At 41.1% G+C, this 27,020-nt stretch overlaps 3 protein-coding genes and 1 pseudogene across 9 annotated transcripts; 1 reads left to right on the top strand and 3 right to left on the bottom strand.

The window, feature by feature from the left end:
* Positions 1–979: 979 nt before the first annotated feature.
* LOC115693320 (zinc finger CCCH domain-containing protein 45) lies at positions 980–7,640 on the top strand. 7 transcript variants are annotated; one of them, XM_056318439.1, is made up of 9 exons: positions 980–1,031; positions 1,784–1,889; positions 3,745–3,989; positions 4,072–4,323; positions 4,406–4,482; positions 4,578–4,929; positions 5,948–6,004; positions 7,102–7,163; positions 7,332–7,640. In XM_056318439.1, the coding sequence occupies exons 2-9, from the start codon at positions 1,799–1,801 to the stop codon at positions 7,393–7,395; spliced, it is 1,200 nt and encodes a 399-aa protein (XP_056174414.1). In that variant the 5' UTR covers positions 980–1,031; positions 1,784–1,798; the 3' UTR covers positions 7,396–7,640. The 7 variants fall into 7 exon arrangements, 6 of the variants coding, with proteins under 6 accessions (XP_056174414.1, XP_056174415.1, XP_056174413.1 ...); XM_056318440.1 differs by having other exon boundaries at positions 983–1,031; positions 3,763–3,989; XM_056318438.1 differs by lacking the exon at positions 980–1,031 and adding an exon at positions 1,382–1,519.
* Positions 7,641–9,382: 1,742 nt separating this feature from the next.
* Positions 9,383–12,889, bottom strand: LOC115693330 (subtilisin-like protease; annotated as a pseudogene).
* A 3,656-nt stretch (positions 12,890–16,545) lies between these two features.
* Positions 16,546–19,129, bottom strand: LOC115693329 (subtilisin-like protease 4). The gene has a single exon (XM_030620307.2). The coding sequence runs from the start codon at positions 18,760–18,762 to the stop codon at positions 16,546–16,548; it is 2,217 nt and encodes a 738-aa protein (XP_030476167.1). The 5' UTR covers positions 18,763–19,129.
* Positions 19,130–22,233: 3,104 nt separating this feature from the next.
* On the bottom strand, positions 22,234–24,847 carry LOC115693318 (subtilisin-like protease 4). The gene has a single exon (XM_030620283.2). The coding sequence runs from the start codon at positions 24,800–24,802 to the stop codon at positions 22,544–22,546; it is 2,259 nt and encodes a 752-aa protein (XP_030476143.2). The 5' UTR covers positions 24,803–24,847; the 3' UTR covers positions 22,234–22,543.
* Positions 24,848–27,020: the final 2,173 nt, after the last annotated feature.

Genomic DNA, 27,020 nt, shown 5'->3' with positions numbered 1-27,020 from the left:
ATTGTCATGTCCATGTGCATCAATTAAAGTTTGCTGACAAGACGACAAATTTGTCCGTTTGAGTTGCTCTGAACGATTGATGCTGTGATTCAATTACATGATTCAAAACATCCAAAACCGAGCCCTTGATTACTTAAACCCTTAGGAGTTCACATCGCTAAAATCTATTTCCAATTAAGTATAGTTTGGTTCAATCCGGGCATGGATTAGTTAGTCCTAAGTTGTCTTAATACTTTTCCAACGTCGCTACAGAACCTTACGATTTCAGTGTCATTTTTCTTATGTCGCTATGAAATATTATGTTTTGCAAGTAATTTTTGGTTTTTCTTTTGTGCACATAATACGTGGCACTTGTTTGCTAGTAAAGTCTATTTCCAATCATTTTTTGCGAGTTCACATAATGTTTTCAAGGACTTGTTTGTTTGAGCCTATTCTTAGTGAACTATTATTAAAGAACAAACCAAATATCTGGATTATAAGAAAAAAAAGGTTAATACCATAAAAAATCCCAAACTGGTACCCTCGCGACATATTTACTCTCCGTTAGCTTCCGTAAAATTTTACTGTAAAATTGCTGAGCTGGATGATACCTAAGAATAACTCAATTAACATGGCAAGTATATTCATTTTGGGTTTTTGGTGATTAAAAAATTAATTTTGGGTAAATCTATTATAAGTGTACTAATTTAGGGTAAATTTGACACCCGACAAAAACTTAATTGACATGGCAAGTTTACGTGGAAATCCACATCAGTCTGGAGTATATTTGTTACAGGTGTATCCATTTGGGATTTTTCATGATCCAAAAATTAGTTTTAGGTAAATTTTATCATAGATTTGCCCTCACCCATTCGGAGTAATCCAGATACTACTTCGGGTGGGTTTTTCCTTGTATTAAAAAAAAAAGGGAAAAAAAAGGGAAAACGAAGGAGTATCACATTGATATAAGGCTTATCAGTTATCAACTCTCGTTATCACGCGCCTGCGAATTCCCTCCGCTGTTCGCTTCCCTCTCTCTCTCTCCGGCGAAGGTACGTACGCCTTCACTACCAACTCTCTCTCTGCGAACTCTCGTGGTCGCTTGCGACATCCTCAATTTCCATGCTCGAGAGGCGCCCTGTCGTGTTCCTCTCTCTCGCATGTACTGTGTCGCTCGTGGGACGGACTCGCTTGTCTTGTCCGGTGGTCGTGTCTCAGTGTGGTCGGAGTTTGCTTATCCGAGTGTTGCAATTGCTGTGTCTTCTCGGGAATCGGTGCGATTTTGTTATAGTTTTGCTGTGCGGGAGGATGGCGTGGACTGGTTTTCCGGTTCGTGTTATTTGCTGCTCCAGTGTGCAAATTTGATTTGTCAATCGATTAGGAAGAGCATTGATCGTCGTCGCGGTCTCTCGATTAACGCGATAAGTGGTCTGTTGCTGATGGGGGGAACTGCACGCTTTGATTGTGCAGAAGATAGGGAGATAGGCGGTTCGCTGTATAGGCCCGCCTCCGGAAGGCGTCCGGATTCTTCTTTGAATAGGTAGTCCTGACCGAATGATTTGGTGCCTAGGGATTTCGAGAAAACTTGCCTTGTACGGCTGTGTTCATGGAGTTCTGCGTTTTGCCGTTTAATGCGGTCTTCGGCATTCTGTAAATGCTGGCCCTTTTTTTGACAGATTTTAATCTTCGGCTCATTTCGATGAATTGCTGAACTATTAGCTGCATGATTTGTGCTATGTTCATCTTCCTCTCGCCATCGCTAGTCCCCTGCTGCATCTTTGACATGAAGCCCTACTACTTTCAGGGAAATTATAAAGAGATGTCCTATGATTCCGGGAAAGATAATGCATCTGTGGTTGATTCATCAGTGACAGAAGGGAGGCATGACATGGGGGCTTTGGATGAACCTGGTAAGGAATGGATAATTTTGTACAGTTGAAACATATATCTTCCAACAATGGATAACTTTTTTATGCAGTTGAGACATATGTCTTCCAATATTAATGAAAACTTGTCTAGCCTGTGGATGCTCGAAATGCTACTACATTTAGATCATGTTGGTTGCCTGATATCAGAACATTTTTCTAAGTTCTAGCGTTTATTACTGCTGCTTGACTTAGGGAATCCACTTGTCCTCTTTCCGTGTTGAAAAAAGTCCTGGTTTTCTACTGTTATTTAGCAGAACCACAAAATTAAGAATTAAGAGTTTGTCTTCTGCATGACCATTATCCTCGGCAAATGTAGCTGAACTCTTGAATGGAAGATCTTCAATAAATAGGATAAATATATGTATTGGAGGCGTGCTACTCAGCTTTTACTTGGAAAGTAATCGACAATTTGTCTCTTAGTATATTGTGTTTCAGCAAGATCACAGACAATTTTGAAATGTCATTGCAAATGCTTAACTGTGCTAAGGGTAAAGAAGGACGTAAATGGGGATACTCGTGTTGCTCTATCAAGCCCTTTTCTTTTCTTGTTTGTCCAATCTGCCAAGTATGTGAAACATTTCATGCAGTGAATGCTTTTGCTCTATCAGGCATTGTTTTTTCAAACCACTAAATCTGTAGAACGATGCAAGTAGTAGAAAGACTAGAAGCCTAGTTTTGATTGTTTCTTTTTTCCCTGTAAGTGAGAGAAGCTCATAATGATTCTTTGAAATTTGGCTTTCCTCTAAGGGTTTTTTTTTTGGAGAATGTTGTAATTATTTTTCCGCTGATAGCACCTTTTTAGTTGATTTGTGCTTCATTGGATGTGAAGAGAAGGCAGTGATGTAAGACCTAAAAGTAGTTTTCTTTTGGTGGTCAAGTGTCTACATGTGCAAAAGGTGATAGTATTTGAGACAGGAATATTTGATGAATGTATTGGCACTCTAGAAAGAATGGCATGAGAAATGAGTACTTGAGAATAAGTAGGAGTGGTTCCCTTTAAGTATGAGGTGATAAGAACTCGTTTGATCTGCTGTGGAGGCGGTTTTTGAGTACTCTTGTGAAAAGATCTGACAATATGTCGTGGTCATGGCATGGGGAAAAGGTATAGGAGAACGAAGAGAGGAAGATTTGAATTATGTTGTGTACTGAAGAGGAAGCAAAGCCACTAGGCCATTTTTGTAGACAATTATCAAGTATGGGAACAGGTCTCATTGCCATCGTTTGGATGTTCTTAGCTGCTCAATTAGTGAGACTCCCTACCTTGCAGTTGTTTTTCTCCCAATGTCATGTCGTCCCTGTGAATTCTTTGTGAGTCGGTATTTGGTTCATATTCTTCTTTAGACTTTTTGAACTAGATTGTTTATCACCTGGCAGCTCCGTGCTTAAAGGTGGAAGCTTTGCTGGTTGGCTAGGGTTTACATGAAGCTGATATATGCCTAATGGAGGAAATTAGGAGGATCGGTGACTGGTCAGAAGGCCAGCTTAGTGAACTAGTTCCCTTTGCACTGCAGTGAGGCAGTCGAGATATTTTGTGGGACTTGGCATCTATGTCACAGGTTTCTGCAAATTTGCACCCTGATCTAGGTGTTTGGTTGTGCGGTATCAATTTGGCGGGATAACTAATTTAAGTGATACCACTGGACTGTCTGTGAGCATTTGATTGGCCAGGATGCCAAGTGATGCATCATTTAGACTGTTTCTTATGTCATCTTGCACTTATCTTTCAAAGGTGTTAAAATTTGGTAGGCATATGGAAATTTGTATTGTTTATAATTGAGCTGTATCAGGAGTGCGAGTGGACTAACTCCCCTTCCCCCCTTCCTTTTTGCTCCTAAAGCTGGTTCTTTTCTTACAGAAAGTACAGATAAACAAAACCAGGATCAATATCCCTCTAACTCAGAAGAACCAGGGTGTGGTCATGATAAAATGGGAGATTCAATTGCCAACAGAAAGGGTAGATGGTATAGCACTAGGTATTTTATCATTAAGAGTTTGAATCATCACAATCTCCGACTATCAATTGAGAAAGGAATCTGGGCTACTCAGGTTATGAATGAACCCATTTTGGAAGAAGCCTTTCATGTAAGAATGCCTATTTTCTGTATGTTTATACGATGGTTTCTCAATGTATATGTTTTAGAGAGACGTATGCTTGGTCTTGCAGAATTCTGGAAAGGTGATTTTAATATTTAGTGTCAACATGAGTGGGTTCTTCCAAGGGTATGCTCAAATGATGTCTCCTATTGGGTGGAGGAGGGACAACGTGTGGAGTCAAGGCAATGGTAGAAATAATCCTTGGGGCCGCAGTTTTAAGGTCAAATGGCTGCGGTTATATGATTTGCCCTTCCAGAAGACTCTTCATCTTAAGAACCCATTTAATGACAACAAACCTGTCAAAATTAGCAGAGATTGTCAGGTTTCTTTATCTTGATGTCTTTATCCTTTTTCCATGATCTGCCTATTGAAAAGAGTCTAAGTGCTTGCTTTATCTTTGTCAGGAGTTACCCCAGGATGTTGGAGAAGCTCTTTGTGAGCTGCTTGATTGTGATGCTGATGTTGATGGAGAAACTAGAAGGTATGTCTAGTCTATGTAATGAATTGTGCTAGATATTGTTTAATGCAAGTGTAGGAGCCTTCTTAAATGTTGGCTAACCAAAGTGGTTTTATCAGGGATTCTGCCTCTCTTGAAAGGACTTCCATGTGTTTGGTACAGGGGGAAGAATATAATGGGCCTGCAGTACACATGCCATGGGCTATGCCTTATTCTTCTCTGTACTATCCGCAACATGCTGAAGCCGCCAGAAACAATTTAGCGTATGGTAGATCAGCAGGCACCTTACTTTCTGAGGACTTAGCTGTCCCATCTGGAGTATCAAAAGTTCCAAAACCAAAACATCCTCTGGCAAATGGAAATACGCCTGCTGTATCACATCGAGATGTTACTCCACGATATGATATGTGGGGTTTGTCCACTGGAAGTCCTCTTGCTAGTACCCTAACAGAAGATGACTTTCTTGACATGGTATCCACTAGTTTTTGATTCTTCATTGATGAGCACAAGTTTATAGCTTTTTCTGGCGTACTGAAACCACCCTCAAAGTAACCTGCCCTTGAAAATTTTGCATATCATCATGAGGAACTGATACTCAAAAAGAGGATTGCTCTTTTTCTGATGGGGTTGAATTGTTTCTGTTGCCTCTTCTTTACAATTAATTGTTTCATGTCTAGTATTGGTCACAATGGTTTGTAGAAACATTATCTCTTTTATTCCTTTATTATAGTAAAGATACTCAAGATGAGTGCAGTTTCTTGCATGATCTTGCTATTGCCAAAGTATGAACTTCTGAAACTGATAAATGCTGCTGTGATTAGTCAAAGGAGGACCATGACAGAAGAACAGAAGCAGGTGTCTGTTTCATAGCTTTTTGTACTGAGTGTGAATAGAGCCAGCAAGACAGTTATCTGATTCTGTTATCCAGTTGACCAACATTCTGGATCACAGAAATGTTTCATTTGTTAAACATGAAGCTAAGTCTGACAATCTTACGCTTATATTTGGTGATGTTCTATGTATCTGATCACTTTGCTTTTTGTACCCAAAAAGGGGTGGCAAATGGCAGCAGTGCAAGAGATGGGATGAAACTGAGAAGGGCTTAATTCACTTTCTATCCTTAATCTATCTCTACTTGTTGTGAGCCCAATGCTTGAGGGTTGAGATGCTGTTTCTGTTTTGCCTTTCTCATAGTGCATTGCACAGGTTGGTTGAGATTCTGAGTGGATGTGATGGAATTGCAATTTGATAGTTAAGTATTTGTGTAGAAATTCTAGCTTTCTCGCGGTAAAGCTTTATATCGTGCCTTTAGCAAATCTTTATACTTAATGTATTCTTTCCTGGATCAGATTATACAAGTTCTGCACTACTTCCCTATTCTTGTAGTGTGCATTGCATCCTAGTGTTACATATATCTGTTATTTACTTTGAGTTGGTTGCGGGCACATGTTTGCGTTCTAACGAGTAAATCTTTGGGATTGGCATGCAGTCATATGAAGAATACCTGGAAGTCCATAGCAGAAGCAGCAGAAAGATGTGCCTTCCTGTTAGTATACATATTACCTATGCCATTGTGGTTAATTCAAGTCATTTACCTCATAAAATTTAAATTTGTAGAGATCCACCAAGGGATGTTCATAATTAGGTCTTCCTGCTTTGATGATTGATTATTTATAGTTGTAGTCTCTTGATCATAGAGCAAACTAATAAATATCCAGTTACCATTTGCTAGCTACATATTGCTTTACCTTGTGTAATATTTATCTGTTACAAGATGCGACTCTTTTAGAGCAACTTTTTGATACTATGCACAAAAATATTCCGACTTTCACTTTTGAATGTGGATGTAGTGTCCCTGTATCACCTTGTATATTTTAGTAACATGCCAATATATCTTAAATATGTCATTTTGTGATTTATAGTATGCTGGCTTGATGAAAATGTATTGTGTGATCTTAAGATTACAGCTACTTAGCTGATGTGCGATGACAGCATGTTTCTCTGGCTTTATTCTTGTCTTTGGCACCTATCTCTTCATCTAGGTCTTATCCCAGAATTTCTGATAGAAGAATAATTTGTCTATTAAAACTTCAATTTGATGATAAAGTCTACATAAAAAGAAAGTTAATGCATATCAATATGGTGTTAGATGTGAGTGTGACATAGAAAGTAAGGAGAAGATGTAGGGGCACTCCTCGCATTGGTGTTCTAATATTATCTGTATGCTGTCATTTCTCCATTGCCTTCTCTTGATTTTAAACTGGTCTTGGGCTTCACTCCACTTGGTTTTGCTACTTATTCCGTATCAAATTGATGGTTGCTTTGCACCTCTCTGTGGAAAGAAGGGGTTCTTTGATTGTGGTCTGTTCTTTTCAATAGGCTATGATAGAGGATCTGGACTGCCTTTGATGGTGCTTATTTTGAATCAAAACTGAGGGTGAAATTAGTTGGCAGATGTCAATCTTGCCGTGGTACAGTGTTCCCTCATTAAAGTCTCACTAGTTTCCCTCCCTGACTAAACCGGCCAAGAAAATAAGGAAAAATTGAACATATAGAGAAAAAACTTAAAAGCCATACTATTCTGCTTCTAGCATTCCTGTCTGGTAGTGTGTGCTCAAGTTCAGGGATTGCCACTTGTTGCAGGCGACAGGATCATCTTGGCCACCTAAGGAATCACCAAGAAGTAGAAAACAAGATATACATTTGTAAGACCTCTCTCTCTCTCTCTCTCTCTTGTGTCCCGGATGCTTTCCCTCCCCCTCAACTGCACACACTTGCTCACACATGGTTTCACATGCAAATTGTTGTTGGAAATGGAAAGGGATTCAGTTTTATTTCAGTTATTTTCTCACCAAGGCATTCTGTTTTTGCAGAAATCCGGGTCTCGCATCTGAACAGAGCACAAGGAAGAGGCCGCACCATTCTTTGGAGAGATGATTGGATATGAAGGATTTAGTCGTCTGATGTGAAAAAATTCCTTCTGTGACGGGGCTGTTACTATTTGATATTGTCCTTGTCATTGTATTGGATTGATTACCCTGTATTGTTGTATGCGTGTTCTGCTGATGATATGTTATAGGACTTAAACGGGGGCCCTAGAAACTTGTACATAATTGTATGGGCAATTGCCTGAATTCCCATCTGTCCCATTATTTGGCAAAGAGCAAATTCTCTTTCATAAATTCTCTTGGAACATGTGTAGTTAGGCAGATGGAAGTATCTCATTGAGAGTATCTTCGACTCTTTGAATAGGAAAGAAACGGATCAAGATCGGCGCATGACTGAAGTTCCATAAGAAATTCAGAATGTAATTAGATGACTTGTGGTCAATTTGTCCATGTGACCTGGGTTAAATCACTCCTTTGTAACTTCTGTTTGGTGTCTGAAGTTCTTTCATTATAGTGGCTTCTTGCTTAAGACGTGGCATATCATAGTTCTTATTTGGGCAGTGAAGTAAAGCAAAAACTTGCACACAAAATGGACATATGCAACAGCTACACGCTGGATGAACAAGAAGACTGAGAAATGAATGTCAAGAAAGACAGGAAAGATTAAGTTGGCATCTGAAATTAAATGTGATAATTGAATGAGTTAAATGGGCATTTGAGCAGTGGAAGAACAATGCAATTGAGTACTCTGTAAATGTGATACTGAATGAGTTGAAAGGGCCCTTGATTTTGGATTTCTATCTTATCCGTATATCTTGTGAATCCTACCATTTGATTGGCAATGCTAATCATGCTTAGGACAGTACTTTTAGCAAAGAGCGAGTAATACTTTAATGGACAAATGCACTATGACCAAGGTGTTTGGAAGTATATCGAATTCTGATGCACCAGTTCTCTGCTTGTTCTGTATTGTGCTCTGGGGCAACGTAATTCTATAACTCATGGATTGCTTAACATGTTAAAACAGCGATGAATAATGAATGTTTCTCCTCTCCTTGCTCATAGTTTAGATCATTAGAGTTTACCAGAATTGATTTTCATTCATGGTTTCTGCTCTCTTTGATCAATCACGGTAAAATGAGGAACAAATCAATTCCTTATTTATGCTTTTAACAACTTCTTACATGAACTCAACTGATATAGGACTCTTAACAATGTAGTTTCCAAAATCCCACCTCAAATATCCTTGGGTGAATTCACCTGCCATGTAAGTAGCATTGACACGGCTGAATGTGACCAACTATGTTGCTTTATGGTTTAATTTCAAGAAGTTGAGTCCGGAAGGCTTCACTTTGACAGACACGCCTTGCGGGGAACAACCGTTAGGACAAACATAAGATGAATTGCCAACATTAGTCACGGTCCTTGTAAATGTCTATGGTCCAAGTACAACCGAAAATGGGGAAAATTACCAATTCAGTCCTCAACCTATTGCATTTGTGCCAATTCAGTCCTCAACCTTTCAATTTGGCCAATTCAGTCCTAAACCTTTTGCAAACCAGCCAATTCAGTCCTTTTGGCCGGGGGGAGGCTCGCCGGCGAGGGCTCAGCTCCGGCGAGGCAAGCTCCGCCCTCGCCGGAGCTCGCCCAGCCATGATGGCGAGCCGGGCGAGGCGAGCAGCTCGCCATGGCCGGGCGAGCTCCGCCTCGCCCCGGCCGGCGGCGAGGGCTCAGCCGCCCTCGCCGGAGCCGGGCCCTCGCCGGCGAGCCCCCCCGGGCCTGGATAGGCCAGGGGGAGAAGGAAAAGAAAAAAAAAGAAAAAGAAAATCGAAAATAATAATAAAAAAATATTAAAATATTGCCACATGGCGCCGGCCGGCGGCCACGTCAGCGTCGGCCGGCCAAAAGGACTGAATTGGCTGGTTTGCAAAAGGTTTAGGACTGAATTGGCACAAATGCAATAGGTTGAGAACTGAATTGGTAATTTTCCCACTGAAAATGAATATAGTTCAGCTCCCCCAGGAATGCTTGATACTCTAGAGCATTTGATTGGTTCGTCTCGTCTGTGCATCAGGTTGGCTATCGTACACCAAACCTGGATCAATGGCCTTTCGTGGATTGACTTGGCCTGCCCCAATGGCGAAGACATCCGCAGGTTAAAGCCTTTCATCCAGAATGGGTCCTTTCCCGAGGTTCAGTTGTCCCGCAGATGTCATGATGGCAGACTTCATCGCCGCAGGTGTCCAATGAGGATGAGCCCGCTTTACCAAAGCCGCGATTCCGCTGAGGTGAGGGCAAGAAAAGGAAGTGCCAGATTCAATATTAAAGACAAGGTCTGGTTTTTTACCCTTCCTCTAAAGAGGCGGTGATGCCGCTAAGATATTTAAACATGGACCAATAATATGAGGCTTCAGAATACCCAGACTAGCCAAGCTGGGGCCTCTTGAAGAGGAGGAGGAAACCGCAGACGCGGTTGGGTTTGCCGTTACTGTTCCTTTGAAAATAATGGTGGCAGTAGGATTTTTCGTTGAATTGATGTAGGCTGTGATCCTCTCCCCAATAAAATAGCTGACTTTCGATGTAGAGAGGACATGCACTTCTTCCATGATAGTGGATCCCTTAACTTCTCCATTCACCAGGATTATGGCAGCCCCACCAGCTTCTTTCACCGTCTGCCCCTGCCATCCATCAGGGCCTGAGCTATTTGACACGACATAATCTTCCCTTTCACTTTGAGGACTTCAAGGCTTCTGAGCCACATTGATCATGTTCCATCCCCGGATATATAACAGGAAGCAAAATCGAAGACATGAAGTAAACACATGAATATTCAAACATTTATAGGTATATGGCGTGTCCACCACATGCATCTTGCGTGCACACTATATGGTTATCGTCCATTTTTACTAAATCACTTGAAAACTTAGTGAAAGTCACAAATTATATTTCTTTATAATAAGTTTTAGGACTTGATTGTACTTTTTGAAAGTTTTAGAATTTAATTGCACTTTCATGACAAGTTTTGGAACTTGCAGCATACTTATCACAATTTTTAAGACTTAGACTATCTAATGATTAATTGGATAGTGTAAACAGCTGGATGCTAATTACAATTGTCATTGCATTTGTTGACACTCAAAATTACCCCTGGTGGGAGTGGGCCGGTTACAAGTCACAAAGGACATAAGGTACGGCCCACATGGCATGAATCCGAAGAAAGGCTGTGAGTCAGGCCTAGAGGCATTGGGAGGTAGTTATCGACAGGACACGTCATAAAAGTGTCGACAAATCCAAGATCACAAGCTTTGCACGTGACGTCGACAAATCCAAGATCACGAGCTTTGCACGTGACGTCGATGAGTCCAAGATCACGAGCTTTACACGTGACGTCGACAAGTCCAAAATCACGAGCTTTGCATGTGATGTCGATAAGTCTGAAATCACGGATTAAATACATGATGACACGTGGTAAAGAAATTTATTTCCACGTGTCAAAAGGTAAAGACATGACCGTGGGCGTGAAGATCAAGGAAGTTAAAGAATGAACTTGGGAAATAGCAAGGAATAAAGAGACACATGGAAGAAAATCAGCTATTACGTGATGCCCAAGGAGTGTAGGCAACATCGATAAGTCAGGAAGCGGTTAAAGCGCGAAACGTAAGGAAGTGGAAAACGACTTTCAAGGAGAAGTGGCCGGTCGACAGTTATCAGGCTGCTCTATAAATACTCAAGGATTTCCAACGTAGAAGGGACCTTCACGAACAACACAACACATCTTTTTATCTAGCCTTACTTTTAGCACATTAGGAGTAGTCGTAGTTGCAACTTTCAGATTCCACGTCGTAGATTCAATTCCGGCGAGAGTCTTTATCAGGTTTAGCATTGTTGATTAAATTCCAATGTTGTGCCACCGGTTTAGCGTCGTCGATTAAATTCCGGCATTGTGCTTAGAATATAGCTGTTAATTAGATTCCAGCCATATTTTCTCAAGTTACGTCATTGATTAGATTCTGGCGTACCTTGAATGGCAATGTCGTATTAGTTGTGTCGTTGATCAGATTCCGACATAGCTTGATCTCGACATTTGCAAGTTTTCATCTTATTGTTAGTATTGTCGAGTTTGGCGTCTTATCGAGTCAAGTTGTAAGACATAAGTTGGGTTTAATAAACGCATTTGACATTCTCTGTCCAAGCTTGATTCAAGACCCTAGTCTCCTCTAATAAAATCCAAAACGCAGTGTTCGGTGAAAGATTTTCGACGGGATAAAAACCGGCGAAACAACATTGTAAAATTAAAACGAAAAACCTAATTTCTTATGAAATACCAACATAGTTTTTAAAAGAAAAAAAAAACCCTAATGATACTAGAGTTAGTACTTCTCCACAATAATACTTGATGGTGACTTCAAATCAAAACAAAGGTCGACTTAACCATTTCATTAACTATGAGTTTAACAATATTTTCAAATGACTCTTTCAGAGATACTATCATGATGTAAGCACATGAATATTCACACATTTATATGTATATGGCGTGCATATGGCGTGCACAACACGTGCATCCCGCGTGCACATGCATGAAAGTTTTTCATCACAAGACATCTATTTGACGTGTTTCTTCATCATTGATTATTGTCTACTCAAACAGATAATTATCTTCGAGCAATGCGTGATCCTACCTTGGCTTAGCGCAACTCTTGGGAAGGGCAGTGTGATTTCAAGCCTGCTGAATGTAATGACTACTTAATCGGCACAAAGGCCTTTCGTAGCTCAATGTTGATGGATTCTATAGGGCATGTCACTGAGACTGCTAGTATCACTGCTGGCACTTCTCTGGACCCTGCCGACGGCCGCAGCTAACAATGAGACTGTTAACATATTTATCCTTTCATTTGTGGCAACATATTTGTTGAGGTACAATGAGACAATTCAACTCATTGCTAACAAAATTTCTCACACCAATGAGCTTGTTATTGCAGACAGTGGCATTGAAGTCACACTTGCCTTTCCATTTAGCAGGGGAGGGGACATTCTTTCGTCGTCGAATGAAGGGTGACCTAGCTTTATTCCCGTGTCCAGGACTCTGATGATCACGCCCTTGCCCAAAGTCGAGTCTTTCCAAATTCCCACCCTGGGTTCAAGCCCAAGAAGGAGGGCGAGTGAGTCGTGTGCAACGAGAAAATCTTATCTTGTTTCGCATACACAACCGCATCCAACTTCACAAGTTCCTTAGCCTTGGCCGATGTCATCTGTGTCGTGAATCCCGTGATCGCATTCTTGTAGGAATGGACCATACGCTTCGTCTGATCCGAATTCGCTGTCATCTGGGGCAGGAATGATTGGTACCAGCTCTGTAGATCCTCTGATCGGGCAAAAACTTCACCCGTTGGTTTTCTAACATGGACAATATAAGTAGACAAGACACTTCGTTCGTGTTCAAGAACCGTTTTGGCGGTCGTAAGATGAAAATCGAAAGAGCAAATGAAACCAACAAGTAAGAAAATCACCACGATTGGGAATTTGTCGCATCGGTTTTCCTCCATTTTTCAGCATTCTCAATCGACACTGATTGGTGGTCAACAGACATGGCCAGCAACATAAGGATATAATTAAAATTCATACTTTCGTGGGCTTTACGGGAAATTTTGGGTACAAATTTAAGAGCTAGAGAGTCTGCTTAATTAATAATAGATATAAATAGTGTTACTTGAAAAGGGAATAACTCATTTTGCTTGACCAAAATAAACACCCCTTTCGTCTATTTATTTGGCACTACGGGAGATACTATCCCTATGTAAAAACATAAATTCTCTCATACATGCACATATATATATGTGTGTGTGCGTGTGTTTTTTGCCCGTGTATGAAATTTTTTTCACTATTAGACATCTATTTAATCAAAGTCTTGGCATATTTTCCAATTATGATTTATTGTCTACTTAACCTGAAAAATCACACCTCATTCTCAATAATCAGTATTGCGAATCAAACAGAACTCAATCATTGCAACGTCATAAAAAAAAACTATGATCACTAATTACCACATAGAAAAATCACATGGCCTAACCTAATATGCATATTTCCTTATAGATCTAACATTTACCAAAAGAAAAAGGTCAGAGATATTTGGCGGTTGAGAATTATCCTTAAAAACAAGCCGGGTGACTTCTTCGTTGCACATTTTAATGCTTTCTATAAATTTTAAAGCATTTCCGGTGTACATCATTGCTCATAGAAGGCATTGCATGTCAACTTTTAATAGATTGATGAATCATATCATCGAAGCATGTAGAATACAATTTGCTGTTTAGATATTATCGTATTCAATTTTTTCAAATTAGTATGAAGACTTTCTTACTTTTCTAGGAGCATCGTCAAATTAGTGAAAAGCCATGCTTTATTTAGTTTGGAGATATGTAGGAAAAATTTAGATGCCCTTGTCCATGTGGCGTTCCCTAATGGCTAAGACCTTTATGACATAGATTTTATGTTATGGTACAACTCCTTCTTGTCCGAGAGCAACTCAACCACCTCAGGGAATCCTTGAATTCTCTACGCGTAGCGATAGGTGACGACCGGTTTCGCAGGACACTCACTCTTGGGGAGTTCGCTGTGATGAAAAACAAGAAGGGATTCCTTGCAGCTCACGTGGACAAGACGCATAAATTCCATACAACGCATAGTCCCGCCTTCTGAGGCTTGCCGCAGCAGCAGGAACACTCGTAGGCTTTGAATCAAATTCACACGCTAAACCCATCCTTCTCTACAAAAGTACCAGAGTTGGTCACTGAATGTAAAGCACCATTTCCCATACTTCAAATGACACTTTCAGAGATACTATCATGATGTAAACACTTGAATATTCACACATTTATACGCATATGGCGTGTGCACCGCATGCACATGGATGAAAGTTTTTCATCATAAGACATCTATTTGATTTGGCGTGTTTCTCCATCTCGGATTACTATCTACTAAAAAAGGTAATTATCTTCGAGCAATGCGTGATCCCACCTTGTTATGTGATTTCAAGCGAGCTGAATATAATGACTAATTAATCGGCACAAAGAACTTTCGTAGCTCTTTGTTTATGGATAACGTAGGACATGGCACTAAGACTGCCAGTATCACCGCGGGCATTTTTTTGGAGCCTGCCGACATGCACAGTTATTGGCATGGCACCGAAATCTCACTAGGTAATTTATAAGCTTGTTCCAATGCAGACATACTAGCAGAACTCATCGTCTCTATTGTTCAAGGAACCAGTCGCTTACGCACATTGGCAACAATCCAGAAGAAATCTTCGTGAGTTGCATCACCGGGAATGACGGGCCTTTCGGGAGCATCTTATTAAACTAGTTACAATAGCAGGATTGTCACTAATATGAAAATTGGAGACGGAATAGAATATAATAGCGAGTCACAATACCAACCGCATTTCCCTTCTAACTTTGCTTCCTCTTGTATGTCCAGAGATGGGCAGTAAACTAGATTTCTCATTATGTGGCTTGGGAGCCTTCAAAGACTGTGTTGCGTCAACAAACCGAGGGCCTTAATTGTGTATATATTAATCTTAATTGTATATATTCCTGATTGATTATAATTGATATTATAATATCTCGTCACCTTAGATAATTATCTTATAAAGCTTATAAATATGCTCATGTATGTCGACACCTGAGTTTTAGTCGACAATTCAAGCGTTTATTTTTGTATAAATGAAAATAAAATTAAATAAAAGTAGTGAAAAGACCAAAAAATAATAAATGAATAATACGCGAATTGACAAATTAACAAATAAAATGAATGGGGGCAAGTTCAATTTTAAGGCCAGCGCGTGAAGCCTATCTTGCGCGGTCCAATCCGACAAACCCATCAAGCTGAAGTGATTTCTATGCCTTGGGCTCAGCTATTAATTGAGTTCCATAGAGCCCATAATCCTTTGATGTGGGCCTAGTTTTTGGAATTCAATTCGAAATACTCTCTGGAAGGGCCAAGAAAATAAATAAACGTTGAGCCCAGCCCTTTGCCTTCACACACACACACACACACACACACACACACACACACACACTCTCTCTCTCTCTCTCTCTCTCTCTCTCTCTCTCTCTCCAGGTGAACTTTGCTCGTTTAGGCAAGATTACTTCATTTTTCATTTGATGCGAATACTTTCAAACGATGATGACGATGTATTTGTACTTGTCTGCCGATAAAATCAAAAGAACGAAGATGGAGGTTGGGGATTTCATGTAGAAGGGCATAGCGCCAAGTTTGGCTCTGCACTGAGCTGCATTGCACTGAGATTGCTTAGAGAAGGGCCTGGAGATGGCGAGGATGGAGCCGTGGCTAGAGGAAGGAAATGGATTCTTGATCATGTTGGTCTTGTGGGGACTCCATCTTGGGGAAAATTTTGGCTCACGGTATACGAATATATATGTCTGTTTTTTTCATTGGCACAAACTTAAGTTCAACTTGTTAATCTAGGATTTGAATACATCTGAACACGAGACCGTTAGCGAAAGAAAAAAGTCCTACTAAAAAGTTGTGCTTATGAGATGATCTTAATTAAATTGGAGAAACCGACACGATATTGAGTTCCATCGACTCTACTAAAAAAAATGTTTTATTTAAACAACAATGCATTATGCAAGTTTCGTGCCCGACTCGAGAATTATGTTGAGATGCTAAAATTTACAAACTTGTTGCAGGTGCTAGGTGTTTATGAATGGGCAGGGTGCAATCCACTGCCCCCGGAATTTTGGCTTCTTCCAAGAAAATTTCCCGTCCATCCTGGTATGTTTAAGTTGATATCGTTTTATTGAAAGGTAATTACGTTTCCATAGCTTCGATCAAAGGTTGGACATGATTTTAGTGAATCGACATGTTAACTAACGATCAATTTCAGGTAACAGGCTGTGCTATTGTCGTCTGGTTCATATGCCCATGTCATACTTGTACGGGAGGAGATCCATCGGGCCCATCACCGGATTGATTTTATCGTTGAGACAAAAGCTCCACACTGAGCCCTATAATGAAGTAAATTGGAACAAAGAAAGGAATACTTCCAACTATTCAGCAAACGCATAGAGGAACTTGATTACATGTTATATATGCTCTCATTTGTTGCAAGATAAGAGCGGAAATACAATAACACGAGTTGACTCACTGCTCAAGTAGTTTCTCCTTTTTGCGCTACTTCTTACTCAAATTTAACAGAAATTGGACTCCTGACCGAGTATTTTCCAGAAACCCACTTCAGATGCCCTTGGGTGAAATCGCCAGCCTTATAAGTGGAACTGGCACGACTGAATGTGACCGAGTAGGTCGCATTCTGGCCTACTTTTGAGAAGTAAAGCTTGGCAGGCTTCACACTGACATACGCACCTGGCGGGGGAACCACCGTGATGTCATAGGAGGAATATGCGGCCCCGACATTAGTCACGGTTCTGGTAAATGTCTGCGGAGGCCCGAGGGCAACTTGAAATGAAGGGTAGTTCAGCTGTCCCTCGGGGATGCTTGACATTCCAGAGCATTGTATTGGCCTATGAGTGATTACTCCCACTTCCTTGTCGCTGTATCCAAGACCACAGAGGTAAGGTATGTAGTCATCTGGCTGGATATCGTAGATAAGGCCCGGTTCAAGGGCCTTTAGAGGGTTGACGTGGCCGGCACCAGTAGCAAAGACATCCGCAGGTTTAAGTGTTTGGTCCAGAATGGGGTTCTTCATGAGGTTTAGCTGGTCAGCTGTAGTCATGATGGCAGATTTAACAGCTGCCGGTGACCAGTAAGGATAAGTGCTCTTGATCAAAGCGGCGATACCACTAAGGTGAGGACAAGACATGGAAGTTCCCGAGATGACATTGAAGGTGAATTTAGATTTCGTAAAGTTGTTCAGAGGAAATGGCCACGCTGCTAGTATGCTGACGCCAGGACCAATGATGTCCGGCTTCAGGATTCCGGGACTAACTGTGCTCGGGCCTCTTGAAGAGAAGGAAGAAACGGCCGGAGCAGTTGGGTTCCCAATCACAGTTCCTTTGAACACGATCGTAGCAGTCGGGTATTTTGTCGAATTAATGTACGATTTGATCTTTTTCCCAGAAGAAAAGCTGACATGGGATGCAGGAAGGACGTGAGCATCGACAGAGGTGCTGAATGCATCGATTTCTTGGTTCATTAGAATCATGGCAACCCCACCAGCATCTTTCACTTCCTGTCCTTTGTCTATTCTGCCCACTACCCCTCTTTCGCACAACACTACCTTCCCTTTTACGTCAATGCCTTTCAATGATCCTGGGGCACAGAGCGCCGACTGGTTATTGCCGTTCCTCCCGGCATACACAAGAGGCAGCAATGTCGAAGGAAAGTAGGGTTGGAATAGTGACTCGCCAATGTATTCCATTCCATTTCCGAGTTTCACCGTTGCTATGATGTTCCTGTCAATGGTGCTTGCTCCGACAGTGAGAATCCACGGTGCGTCATTTGACAATGTGCTTGGGATAGGGCCGGAATTCCCTGCCGCGCAGCTCACGAAGATCCCCTTCTGAATGGCTGCAAATGAACCAATGGCAACGGTGTCATTGAAAAATGGAGCTGAAGGACTGCCCAATGAGATCGAGAGGACATCAACCCCATCAGCAACAGCGGCGTCGAGTGCGGCGAGTATGTCTGCCTCAGGACAATCTTCTCCAAAGCACACTTTATAGATTGCTAGGTGAGCAGCCGGAGCCATGCCAACTGCCGTGCCTCTGGCATTCCCAAGTGCATCGGCTTGAGACACAAAAGCGCCAGCAGCTGTGCTAGCCGTGTGAGTGCCATGCCCATCCTCATCAGTAGGAAGGGCAATTCCACTTCCCTTAGCTGAGAGGTCAAAGGACCTTGCGCCAATTAATTTGTTATTGCATTGGGACGGTTTGAATTCGCACCTCCCTTTCCATTTAGCTGGTGGAGGCGGCATTCCTGCACCGCTAAATGAAGGGTGATTGGGAATAATTCCACCATCCAGCACACCAATAATCACTCCCTTTCCTAGATTCAAGCCCGCCAAGGATCCTTGTTGCTGTGGTAAGCCTAAGAACTGGGGACTGTGTGTTGTTTGAATGTGATACATTTTCTCGGAATGAGCCGACACGAATCCTTCCTTCTTTTGCATGGCAGCTACTTCCTCTGGACTCAGTCTCGCTGCAAAGCCAGTCATCACATTTTGGTAAGCGTAAAGCATACGCCGCTGGTTTTCCATGGTTGTGCTATCAGGCAAAAATGACCGGTACCAAGAATGAATGTCCTCATCCTCCGAGAGAATTTGGCCATCGGGGTGGCTCACATGGATTATGTAAGTTTGCAAGTTATCAGCATGAGTCAGCTCAGGATTGACATTCAACAACAGGATAACAAGGCCGAGGAGGGGAACGAAAGCCATACTAGGTGCTGAGGTAGTAAGTGAATTAAAAGTCGAATTGGAGTCTGTGTTATGTGGCTAATTAAAGCAGCTATTTGTATGGAAGCGGAAAAAAGGCATATGCCGGCATGTGCATATGAGTACAATTCTTGAATGCTAATTAAATTAAGGTGTTGCCGAATGAGAGTTTGTCTTAATTGGCTCCTGGATCTGGATTTAGCACTGGAATCATTGGAGCATCATGATTTGGCCAGTGAAGAATTGTTCAAACGATTCCTTTTAGCGATGTGGACTTGTTAAAAGATATTATTCCTGGAGCATAATGATTTGGCCAGTGCGGAATTGTTCCAACTCCTTGAACAGTATGCAGCCGGTGCATGGCCATTTGCGTCGATGAGAATAAGTTCAGTTCGGCCTTTTGGAGTAACCTGGAAACTTCTTCTGACTTGGCGTTCGGCATCATATGTACCTTCCACATGGGTGCTGACCGCTCATTACAATTTATGCATGACCAGAAGCAGAAAGAGCGGCAAAAATAACCAAGCAACAGAATGCACAAGTCATAGCATTGCCTTGTTACATCCCTCGCACCTTTTGAACGAGCTCATAGAATCTTAAAAGTTAATGATGAAAGTATCGACAGTGTGATGGTTCCAACCTGGCCAGCATGTCGGTTCAAACTACAATTGATGACTCCGTTGCGATCTTGGTTTAATCACTTTGATTTAGTTGAACAACATGGTTATATCTTCAGTGTTTATTCTAGACTGTACATCAAGACAGTGGATAAGGCAGCATTTTGCTGTTATATCAATGCGGCGCTTCAGTTGACTTTTCCCAGTACCGGGGAGGCAGGTGCCTGTTAAAGTCTACAATTGATCTAATGTTGAAGATTCAGGATATTGGCATTTCAGTTATGTTAAAAGTGCAGTGTAGTTAGGATCAGTGAAAAAGTGTCACCCCGAATCCTACAGGAATAGGAACAGGAACAGGGTTAATGACACGGCTATCCTTCTCTCCACCTGAATGACACGGCCTTAAACTAAAATCAACGTATCAAAGTATGTATAATCCAACAAAAGGTATGTATATATATCCAACGCATACCCAAAATCCAACTATTAAAAGTTTCCCTCTATCAGCTCTCGTCCTACTTGACGCTAACTAAGGCTCTTGAAAAACGTGATAAGAAGAATGGAACGAGCAACTACAGTTTGGTGAGTGATACATTTCTTCTAAGTAGATCGAATGTTCACCACGCATATTTATAAAACGATACCATCATTATTAATCTCAAAACTTGAGTACTATATACGTAAAATATCAAAAGTGGATAATATATTTGCAACAAACCTTTTTATGTATAAGATCAATAACAATATTAACTCACGATAACAATTCAACCATCAATGGTCTATTCCATTCAACAATCTAAATCAAGTCAAATATCAATGGTCTATTTCATTGACTAATCTAATGTTCAACATCAAACTATGGTCACAATTTAATGCTCGTGACAAATGCGACCAAGTTTATCCCTTGGTTAGGTCTACCACTTATATCATCCAGTGATTTGGCCTAGAAGGACGTCCGGATAACGGTATGCATACATACCCCCTCAGTGGATTCTAATCATAAGGATATGAACATACTCTATCAACCTCAAACTCTAATAATAATAACTCACATCCAAAAATAGAAATCATCTCGTAATCTGGTTTCATAAAATGAATTATATAACCTTTCACAATTTCATTTATTAAATAGAATGCATTTTATAAAAGATTTCGCAATCAATACATATAGCTTTTTGGCAATTCCTTTCGCAAAGCATTTAGTCAAAACATCCACAAATGATCATTTAAATCTTATTTCAAATAAGGCTTTCCAATGCATTTTTCAACCAACTACAAAAGTAGTAAAAGTTCGATCCAATTTATGCAAGAAACATGCTTTTCCATAGCTCATACTATATTAAATGTCTACTACTTTCCAGATATGAGTTAATAAATTTATAGAAAAGATAGTACCACTTACTTGAAAAAGCCGAAAAGCAACCTAAGATGGTTCTCACACTGACGCACTCATATTCTTATTAATTAATTAAAAAACGATATCAAAATCTAAGTAAAACATTATTCTAATGGACGATTCGACTAACTATGCTTAATCATCATTGAATCAACTCCTATGCACTAAGGCTCACCCACAACGATTATTCACGCGGAACTCACACGTGAAACACTTAAATTCCCTACGACTAAACCACTACTCCAAATCGACTCCCGTCAAACCCCACGACTCCTCAACGCCATAATTCTCCATTCCCATGAAATCTTATAACTCAATAACTCAAAAATCGGACTTCATATCTCAAAATCGACATAATTTTGAATTTGTGCCCTAAGTTCGAATGTTACTTCGATTAGACGAACAATATGCTTATATACTTAACCGATATTGCAATTTGAAGTTGATTCGACTTGTCGAGATATTTAGATCGTGAACGTGTGAAGATTTTTCCCTCTTTCCCTCTTTTTATTTCCTCTCGGTCGAGCCCTTCTTTTCTTCTTGTTTTGTCCGCCGAGTCCTCTCTTCTCTTCCTTTCTACGCTCACTTGCACTAACTGATGAGGGAGAAAGAATATGGTTGGGCTTGGGCTTTTTTTATTTGGGCTCATCTATTACAAAAAGTACAATTTGATTGAACTAAACACTGCATAATGAGTAAAGTGATGTCAGGACCTTCTGAATCATCATAGTTCGGCTTCATCTACGGTTGCACCTTGCAGATATTTTTGCTCTTTCAATCAAACCCAATGTTGTGTTGGAATCATAAAGCTTCATTTACCTCTAATGACAATTTCTGTTTTTGATTTGAGAGGAAAGAGGAGTAGGGATCCAGTTGTTCTTCTAAAGCGAGGATTACTATGAAGCAAATGATTATTCAATCAATTCTAACTCGTTAGATTCAATCTATTAGTTTTCCTAGGTGGAATCTAGCCATACAGCAGATGCACTCTTGAGTTCTTAGCACTCACTTTCACATATTGTCAATCTTTTTGAGTTTTAGGAAGCAGAATGTAATGAAAATAGCTTCTAGGTAATGCCCCAGGAATTAGTCTTTTCTAGTTAATGATTGAGTTCATGCCGGGTGCTTATACAGTGGAACTATAAAATTTCTGGTGATTCTATAATGAAATCTCAATCCGAAACTGTTCTGCTTTTTGCAGATGACTACTGAGAAAATCCTTTACTGAATAGAAAGCACTTCTTTATAGCCTTTCTATCGTGATGTTTCTTCTTCTTTTTTTTCTGGTTCGTATTGGACATGGTGGCTTTTCTCAGGGTAGCCCGTGAATGACTTTCGTGTTATATTTAAGGATAAACATCTTGCTGAATATCAAAGATCTGTTCCTATTGATACCAATGAGATCATCTTAGTGGATAAAATCAGTAACATTGTAAGACTGGTCAATGCGCAAGCCATCCATCATCACCGAAACAATCTTTGTGGAAGGTTTTATAAACCGCAATAAACTACTGAACAACAGCCCAATCAACTAAGAGGATAGAAAGGGGCAAATTACTATCATCTGAAGTTTGAACTAGCTCCGAGTTCTCTTCAGGGACCAGTTCACCGTCTCGTTCCAAATACAATGAAACAGAAATGATTCCATATTCCTATCGTATCTTTTATTGTTTGAGAGAGCGAAACATAAGGTCTTGATCTTGCATCACCACTTGCTCCTTTATCTGGAGTCTCACTCTATCTTGCAGAGTCTGGCAACAGAGTGAACATTTCATTTAAATACAACAGCAATGGGGCTTCTCACGGAGTGATCTGAAGAAACCCATGTCAGGGATCCTTGTGCAAATGGCTTAGTAATACTCCCACTAGAACTTCTGCTGAACCCGACGGTATATGTGGCCGTTTGCACTGCCATACTGAACTTGATCTCAGAAGGATACACCGTGACATCGACACCTTCCGGTGCATCAACCTTGTATGTATACGAGGAGTCAGTGGGCCCGACATTCGTAACTGTCCTAGAATAGCTCTGGGCGCTAGAACCCAGAATTATGCTGAACGATGGGTAATTCAGCTGTGCTTCAGGTATGCTTTTTATTTGTGAGCATTTGACCTTTTCCTGGGTGATGGTTTCTATGTTGGAATCCGAGTATCCCAAACCACATAAATAAGGGACGTAGTCGTCGGACTTGATATCGTAAATAAGGCCTGGATCGTCTGCTTTGGGTGGATTCACGTGGCCTGAGCCTACGGTGAAGATGTCAGCTGGAAGAAGGGTTTCATCAACGATTGGCTTACTTCCAAGGTTCAGTTGATATGCAGTGGTCATGATTGCGGATTTTATGGCGGCAGGTGACCAATCAGGGTGTGCGCTCTTCAGCAGAGCTGCAACGCCGCTGAGATGAGGGCACGACATGGAGGTTCCAGAGATGATGTTGAAGGTCGCACCGGTAGTTGTGCTGTTATCGAGAGAGAATGGCCAGGCTGCTAGGATATTGACTCCTGGGCCAATGATGTCTGGCTTCAGGATTCCAGGACTCTCAAAGCTGGGACCCCTAGATGAGAAGGATGTCACTGCTGGTGCATCAGAATTCCCAATAATTGTTCCTTTGAACAAAATGGTGGCCGTCAGATTGGAGGCTGAGTTGATGTAGGCCTTGATTTTCAGACCATCAGCGTAAGGTATGTGGGTTGCGGGAAGGACATGAGCCTCAGCTAGGGTGCTGTAGCCGTTGAGTTCGTCGTTCATCAGAATCATGGCAGCGCCACCAGCCTCCTTCACTTCCTGCCCCTTGGCGATTCTTCCGATTCCTCCGCCTCTCTCGCACAAGACCACCTTTCCTTTCACGTCCGAGTTCCGTAACGATCCTTCAGCACATAATGCCGATTTTTGGTATCCATTTGCGCCTGCATACACAAGTGGGTAAGCCGATCCGAAGTCCTTGGGCTGGAAAAGGGATTCACCATCATACTCTGCGCCATTTCCTAGCTTAGCGGTAGCTTTTATGGTCCTATCAATCGTGCTTGCCCCTACGGTGAGAATCCATGGAGCCTCGTTCGACAGGGAAGTGTTGAACGGGCCACTATTACCAGCTGAGCAGCTCACGAAGATTCCCTTTTGAATCGCAGAAAATGCCCCGACAGCTATGGAGTCGGCATAGAACGGAGCTGAAGGAACACCAAGAGAGAGGGAGAGCACATCAACACCGTCCTCGATAGCAGCGTCCATGGCGGCCAGTATGTCGCTCTCAGTGCAGCTTACATGGGAGCACACCTGGTACATTGCCAGGTGGGCACGAGGCGCGATCCCAACGGCAGTGCCAGTGGCTTGTCCCAGGACGTTGGCATTCTTTACAAAATTGCCCGCTGCCGTGCTGGAAGTGTGGGTGCCATGCCCGAACTCGTCGGTTGGTGGCGAAGTCGAGGCCGGGAAATTCCTCGCGCCTATGAGCTTCTTATTGCAGGCAGTGGCATTGAAATCACACTTGCCTTTCCATTTAGCAGGGGGAGGAGACATTCCTTCGTCATCGAACGAAGGGTGACCTGGCGTTGTTCCCGAGTCCACGACTCCGATGATCACGCCCTTGCCCATACTCGAGTCTTTCCAAATTCCCACCCCGGGGTTCAAGCCCAAGAAGGAGGGCGAGTGAGTCGTGTGCAACGAGTAAATCTTCTCTTGTTTTGCATACACAACTGCATCCAACTTCACAAGCTCCTCAGCCTCGTCTGCGGTCAACTTTGCCGCAAATCCCGTGATCGCATTCTTGTAGGAATAGACCATACGTTGCGTCTGATCCGAATTCGCTGTCGTCTGGGACAGGAATGATTGGTACCAGCTTTGTAGATCCTCTGGTCCGGCAAAAACTTCATCCGCTGGTTTTCTAACATGGACAATATAAGTAGACAGGACAGTTTGTTCATGTTCAAGAACAGTTTTGGCGGTCGCAGGATGAAAACCGAAAGAGCAAATGAAACCGACAAGAAAGAAAACCGCCACCACCGGCAACTTTCCGCATCGATTTTCCTCCATTTTTCAGCAAGAAGGTTCAAGAGAAAAACGTATGCAGCTTATGCTTTTCGACTAATGAACTCAAGCTTGCATATATAGACGAGAATCATAAAGCGTCAGAGTTCTGTTTCGGCGTTGAAAACAATGGCCGGCGAAGCTTCAAGGACAAATGTGGGGATAATTGACCTGATTAACCTGTCAATTGACATGCTGAGGATAAGGGCGAATATGATAATCATTCTATTTCTGTTCAGAACTAGTTTTCTGTTCCCAGACACAAATTTGGAAAAGAAATCCGTTTGATAACGCAATTCTATTTTTCTATTTCTGGAACAACTTTTTGTTCCAGAACTGGTTCTAGACCAAAAATCAGAACAAAAAAAAAGTACATTTTTTTGTGGACGAGAAATGAAAACTATTTCTAAAAGAACCTATCTTCTCTCTTCAAAACACCTCTTCCTAAATTTGGCCTAGGTCTGACCAGACCGGTCAGGTTCATTCCCATCGAGAAAATAAAAAAAATTCTTAAAAAAATTAGAAAATTCATAAAAAATTAGAAAATTCAGAAAAAATAAAAAAATTCAGAAAATTCATAAAAACATTAGAAAATCCGGAAAATTCCTAAAAATCTCAAATTTTTTTTCCAGAAAATCCATAAAAATTGAAAAATTCCAGAAAAATTCATAAAACTTTCCAGAAAATAAAAAAAGTCAGATTTCGGGAAAATAGGAAATTTGGTGAATTTTTTCAAAAAAAAATAAAAATAAAAAATTTCAAAACTTCACAGAATAGTTTAGAATACCTGTGGCCACCTACTTTGAGTGAAATTTAAATTTTTTGAAGTGGCCAAATGATATTTTTGAAGACTCATTAGTTTAGGTATTTAAAAGGAGTTTTAATCCCTAAAAAACCCTAAAAGGGGTTTAACCCCCAAAAGGGGTCTTTACCCTTAAAAAACCCTAAAACCCTAAAAAACAACACAATCCTTTGAATGAATAAGCCTTTAGGGCTTTACTAAGGTTTGGGTGTTTTAATTGATTTTCATTTTAGAGATCATTTCTAAAAAAATGGATTTCTATTCCGGGAAATCGAAATTTGTGTTGTTATCAAACAGGTCTATGTTCCAGGAAATAGAAATTTTATGCTGTTATCAAACGGGTTTCTATTTTAGAAATAGAAAGTTTTGGTCGTTGTCAAACGGGTTTCTTTCCTCAGAAACTCGTTTTGAGAATAGAAATAGAAAAATATATTTATGTTCTAGGAATTGTTTATGGAATAGAATGATTATCATTCGCGCCATAAGCAACTAACATCAGCAAGAAGAAACGAGAAATTTGTGTTGCACGAAAGAAGTGGGACTTTTGACCAAACAATAAAAGCATGGGACTTGGTAAACCACCTAGTTCTGTTTCCAGTTAAGAACAAGACAGAGGCGATGGTACTGGATGTTCTTTCATCAGTTTGCTCACATTTGAAGAGAACGCGCGGCGATGCTGACGAGGCAATTCTTCGTTCAGAGTAACACGAGCTGCTTACTGCTTAAGTTTGCGACGGTATTAACTTCTTGATTAGATTTTGGCGGGAAGTACTCGACCGCGGTGGATAAAACCCCGAAAGAAGAAACAGAAAGATTCCCTGTGAGATGTAGACTTTTCTTTCTTCAATTAGATGCTCATTAAGAATCATACAAGTAGATGGAAACAAGAGCAAAAAGGGAGAAAATGGATGTTGGTATTACATTAATCATTCCGATGTGGAAATACAAAACAGATGATTGCATTCATCAGCGAGCGGGGGTCAATTTTAATATGATGTTTAATGATATGATCGATCGTTTGTAGTTATCATGTGGAGCCTCAGTTCGATTGTTTCCTCCAGGCCAATTTCTATTTTGCTTGTAGCTAACGATGGATTGTCATTGTAGTTGATGATGAACAATGTGCTTTGAAGCTTCCCATTAGACAAATTGACAAAGAAAAATTACATAGGAGATTCCCAAGTGGGGTCACATTGATTCCGTGTCCAAACATAACATTTTGATATGACATTCTTGTGAATTTGAGCCTCTGAAGGAGCGACGAAGTTTGTCGAATGCATTCCGATTCAAGTCATTTTAGTGCAATCAAATCACGCTTCCCACCAGTCCCGATGCCTCTTGGTATGGACCTCATCAATTATTGGTCACCATAAGATTGTGATTGATGAACGCGCTCTTTCTTATCACATCTCTTTCTTTTTC

The sequence above is a fragment of the Syzygium oleosum genome, unplaced genomic scaffold (genome assembly GCF_021117445.2).
Source record: "Syzygium oleosum isolate NSW1041296 unplaced genomic scaffold, Sole_v2.1 Sole_v2.15, whole genome shotgun sequence".
Classification (NCBI taxonomy): Eukaryota; Viridiplantae; Streptophyta; class Magnoliopsida; order Myrtales; family Myrtaceae; genus Syzygium; species Syzygium oleosum.
Note: the sequence above shows the minus strand (reverse complement) of the source record. Positions and strands in the feature narration are given on the sequence as shown.

What these genes read in the sequence shown, in the direction of transcription:
- LOC115693329 (XM_030620307.2), bottom strand. Translation starts at nt 18,762, where the DNA reads ATGGCTTTCGTTCCCCTCCTCGGCCTTGTTATCCTGTTGTTGAATGTC.
- LOC115693320 (XM_056318439.1), top strand. Translation starts at nt 1,799, where the DNA reads ATGTCCTATGATTCCGGGAAAGATAATGCATCTGTGGTTGATTCATCA. An exon ending in GTTGATGGAGAAACTAGAAG is followed by an intron (nt 4,483 to 4,577) that starts GTATGTCTAGTC and finishes TGGTTTTATCAG; the next exon opens with GGATTCTGCCTCTCTTGAAA. An exon ending in AGAAAACAAGATATACATTT is followed by an intron (nt 7,164 to 7,331) that starts GTAAGACCTCTC and finishes CTGTTTTTGCAG; the next exon opens with AAATCCGGGTCTCGCATCTG.
- LOC115693318 (XM_030620283.2), bottom strand. Translation starts at nt 24,802, where the DNA reads ATGGAGGAAAATCGATGCGGAAAGTTGCCGGTGGTGGCGGTTTTCTTT.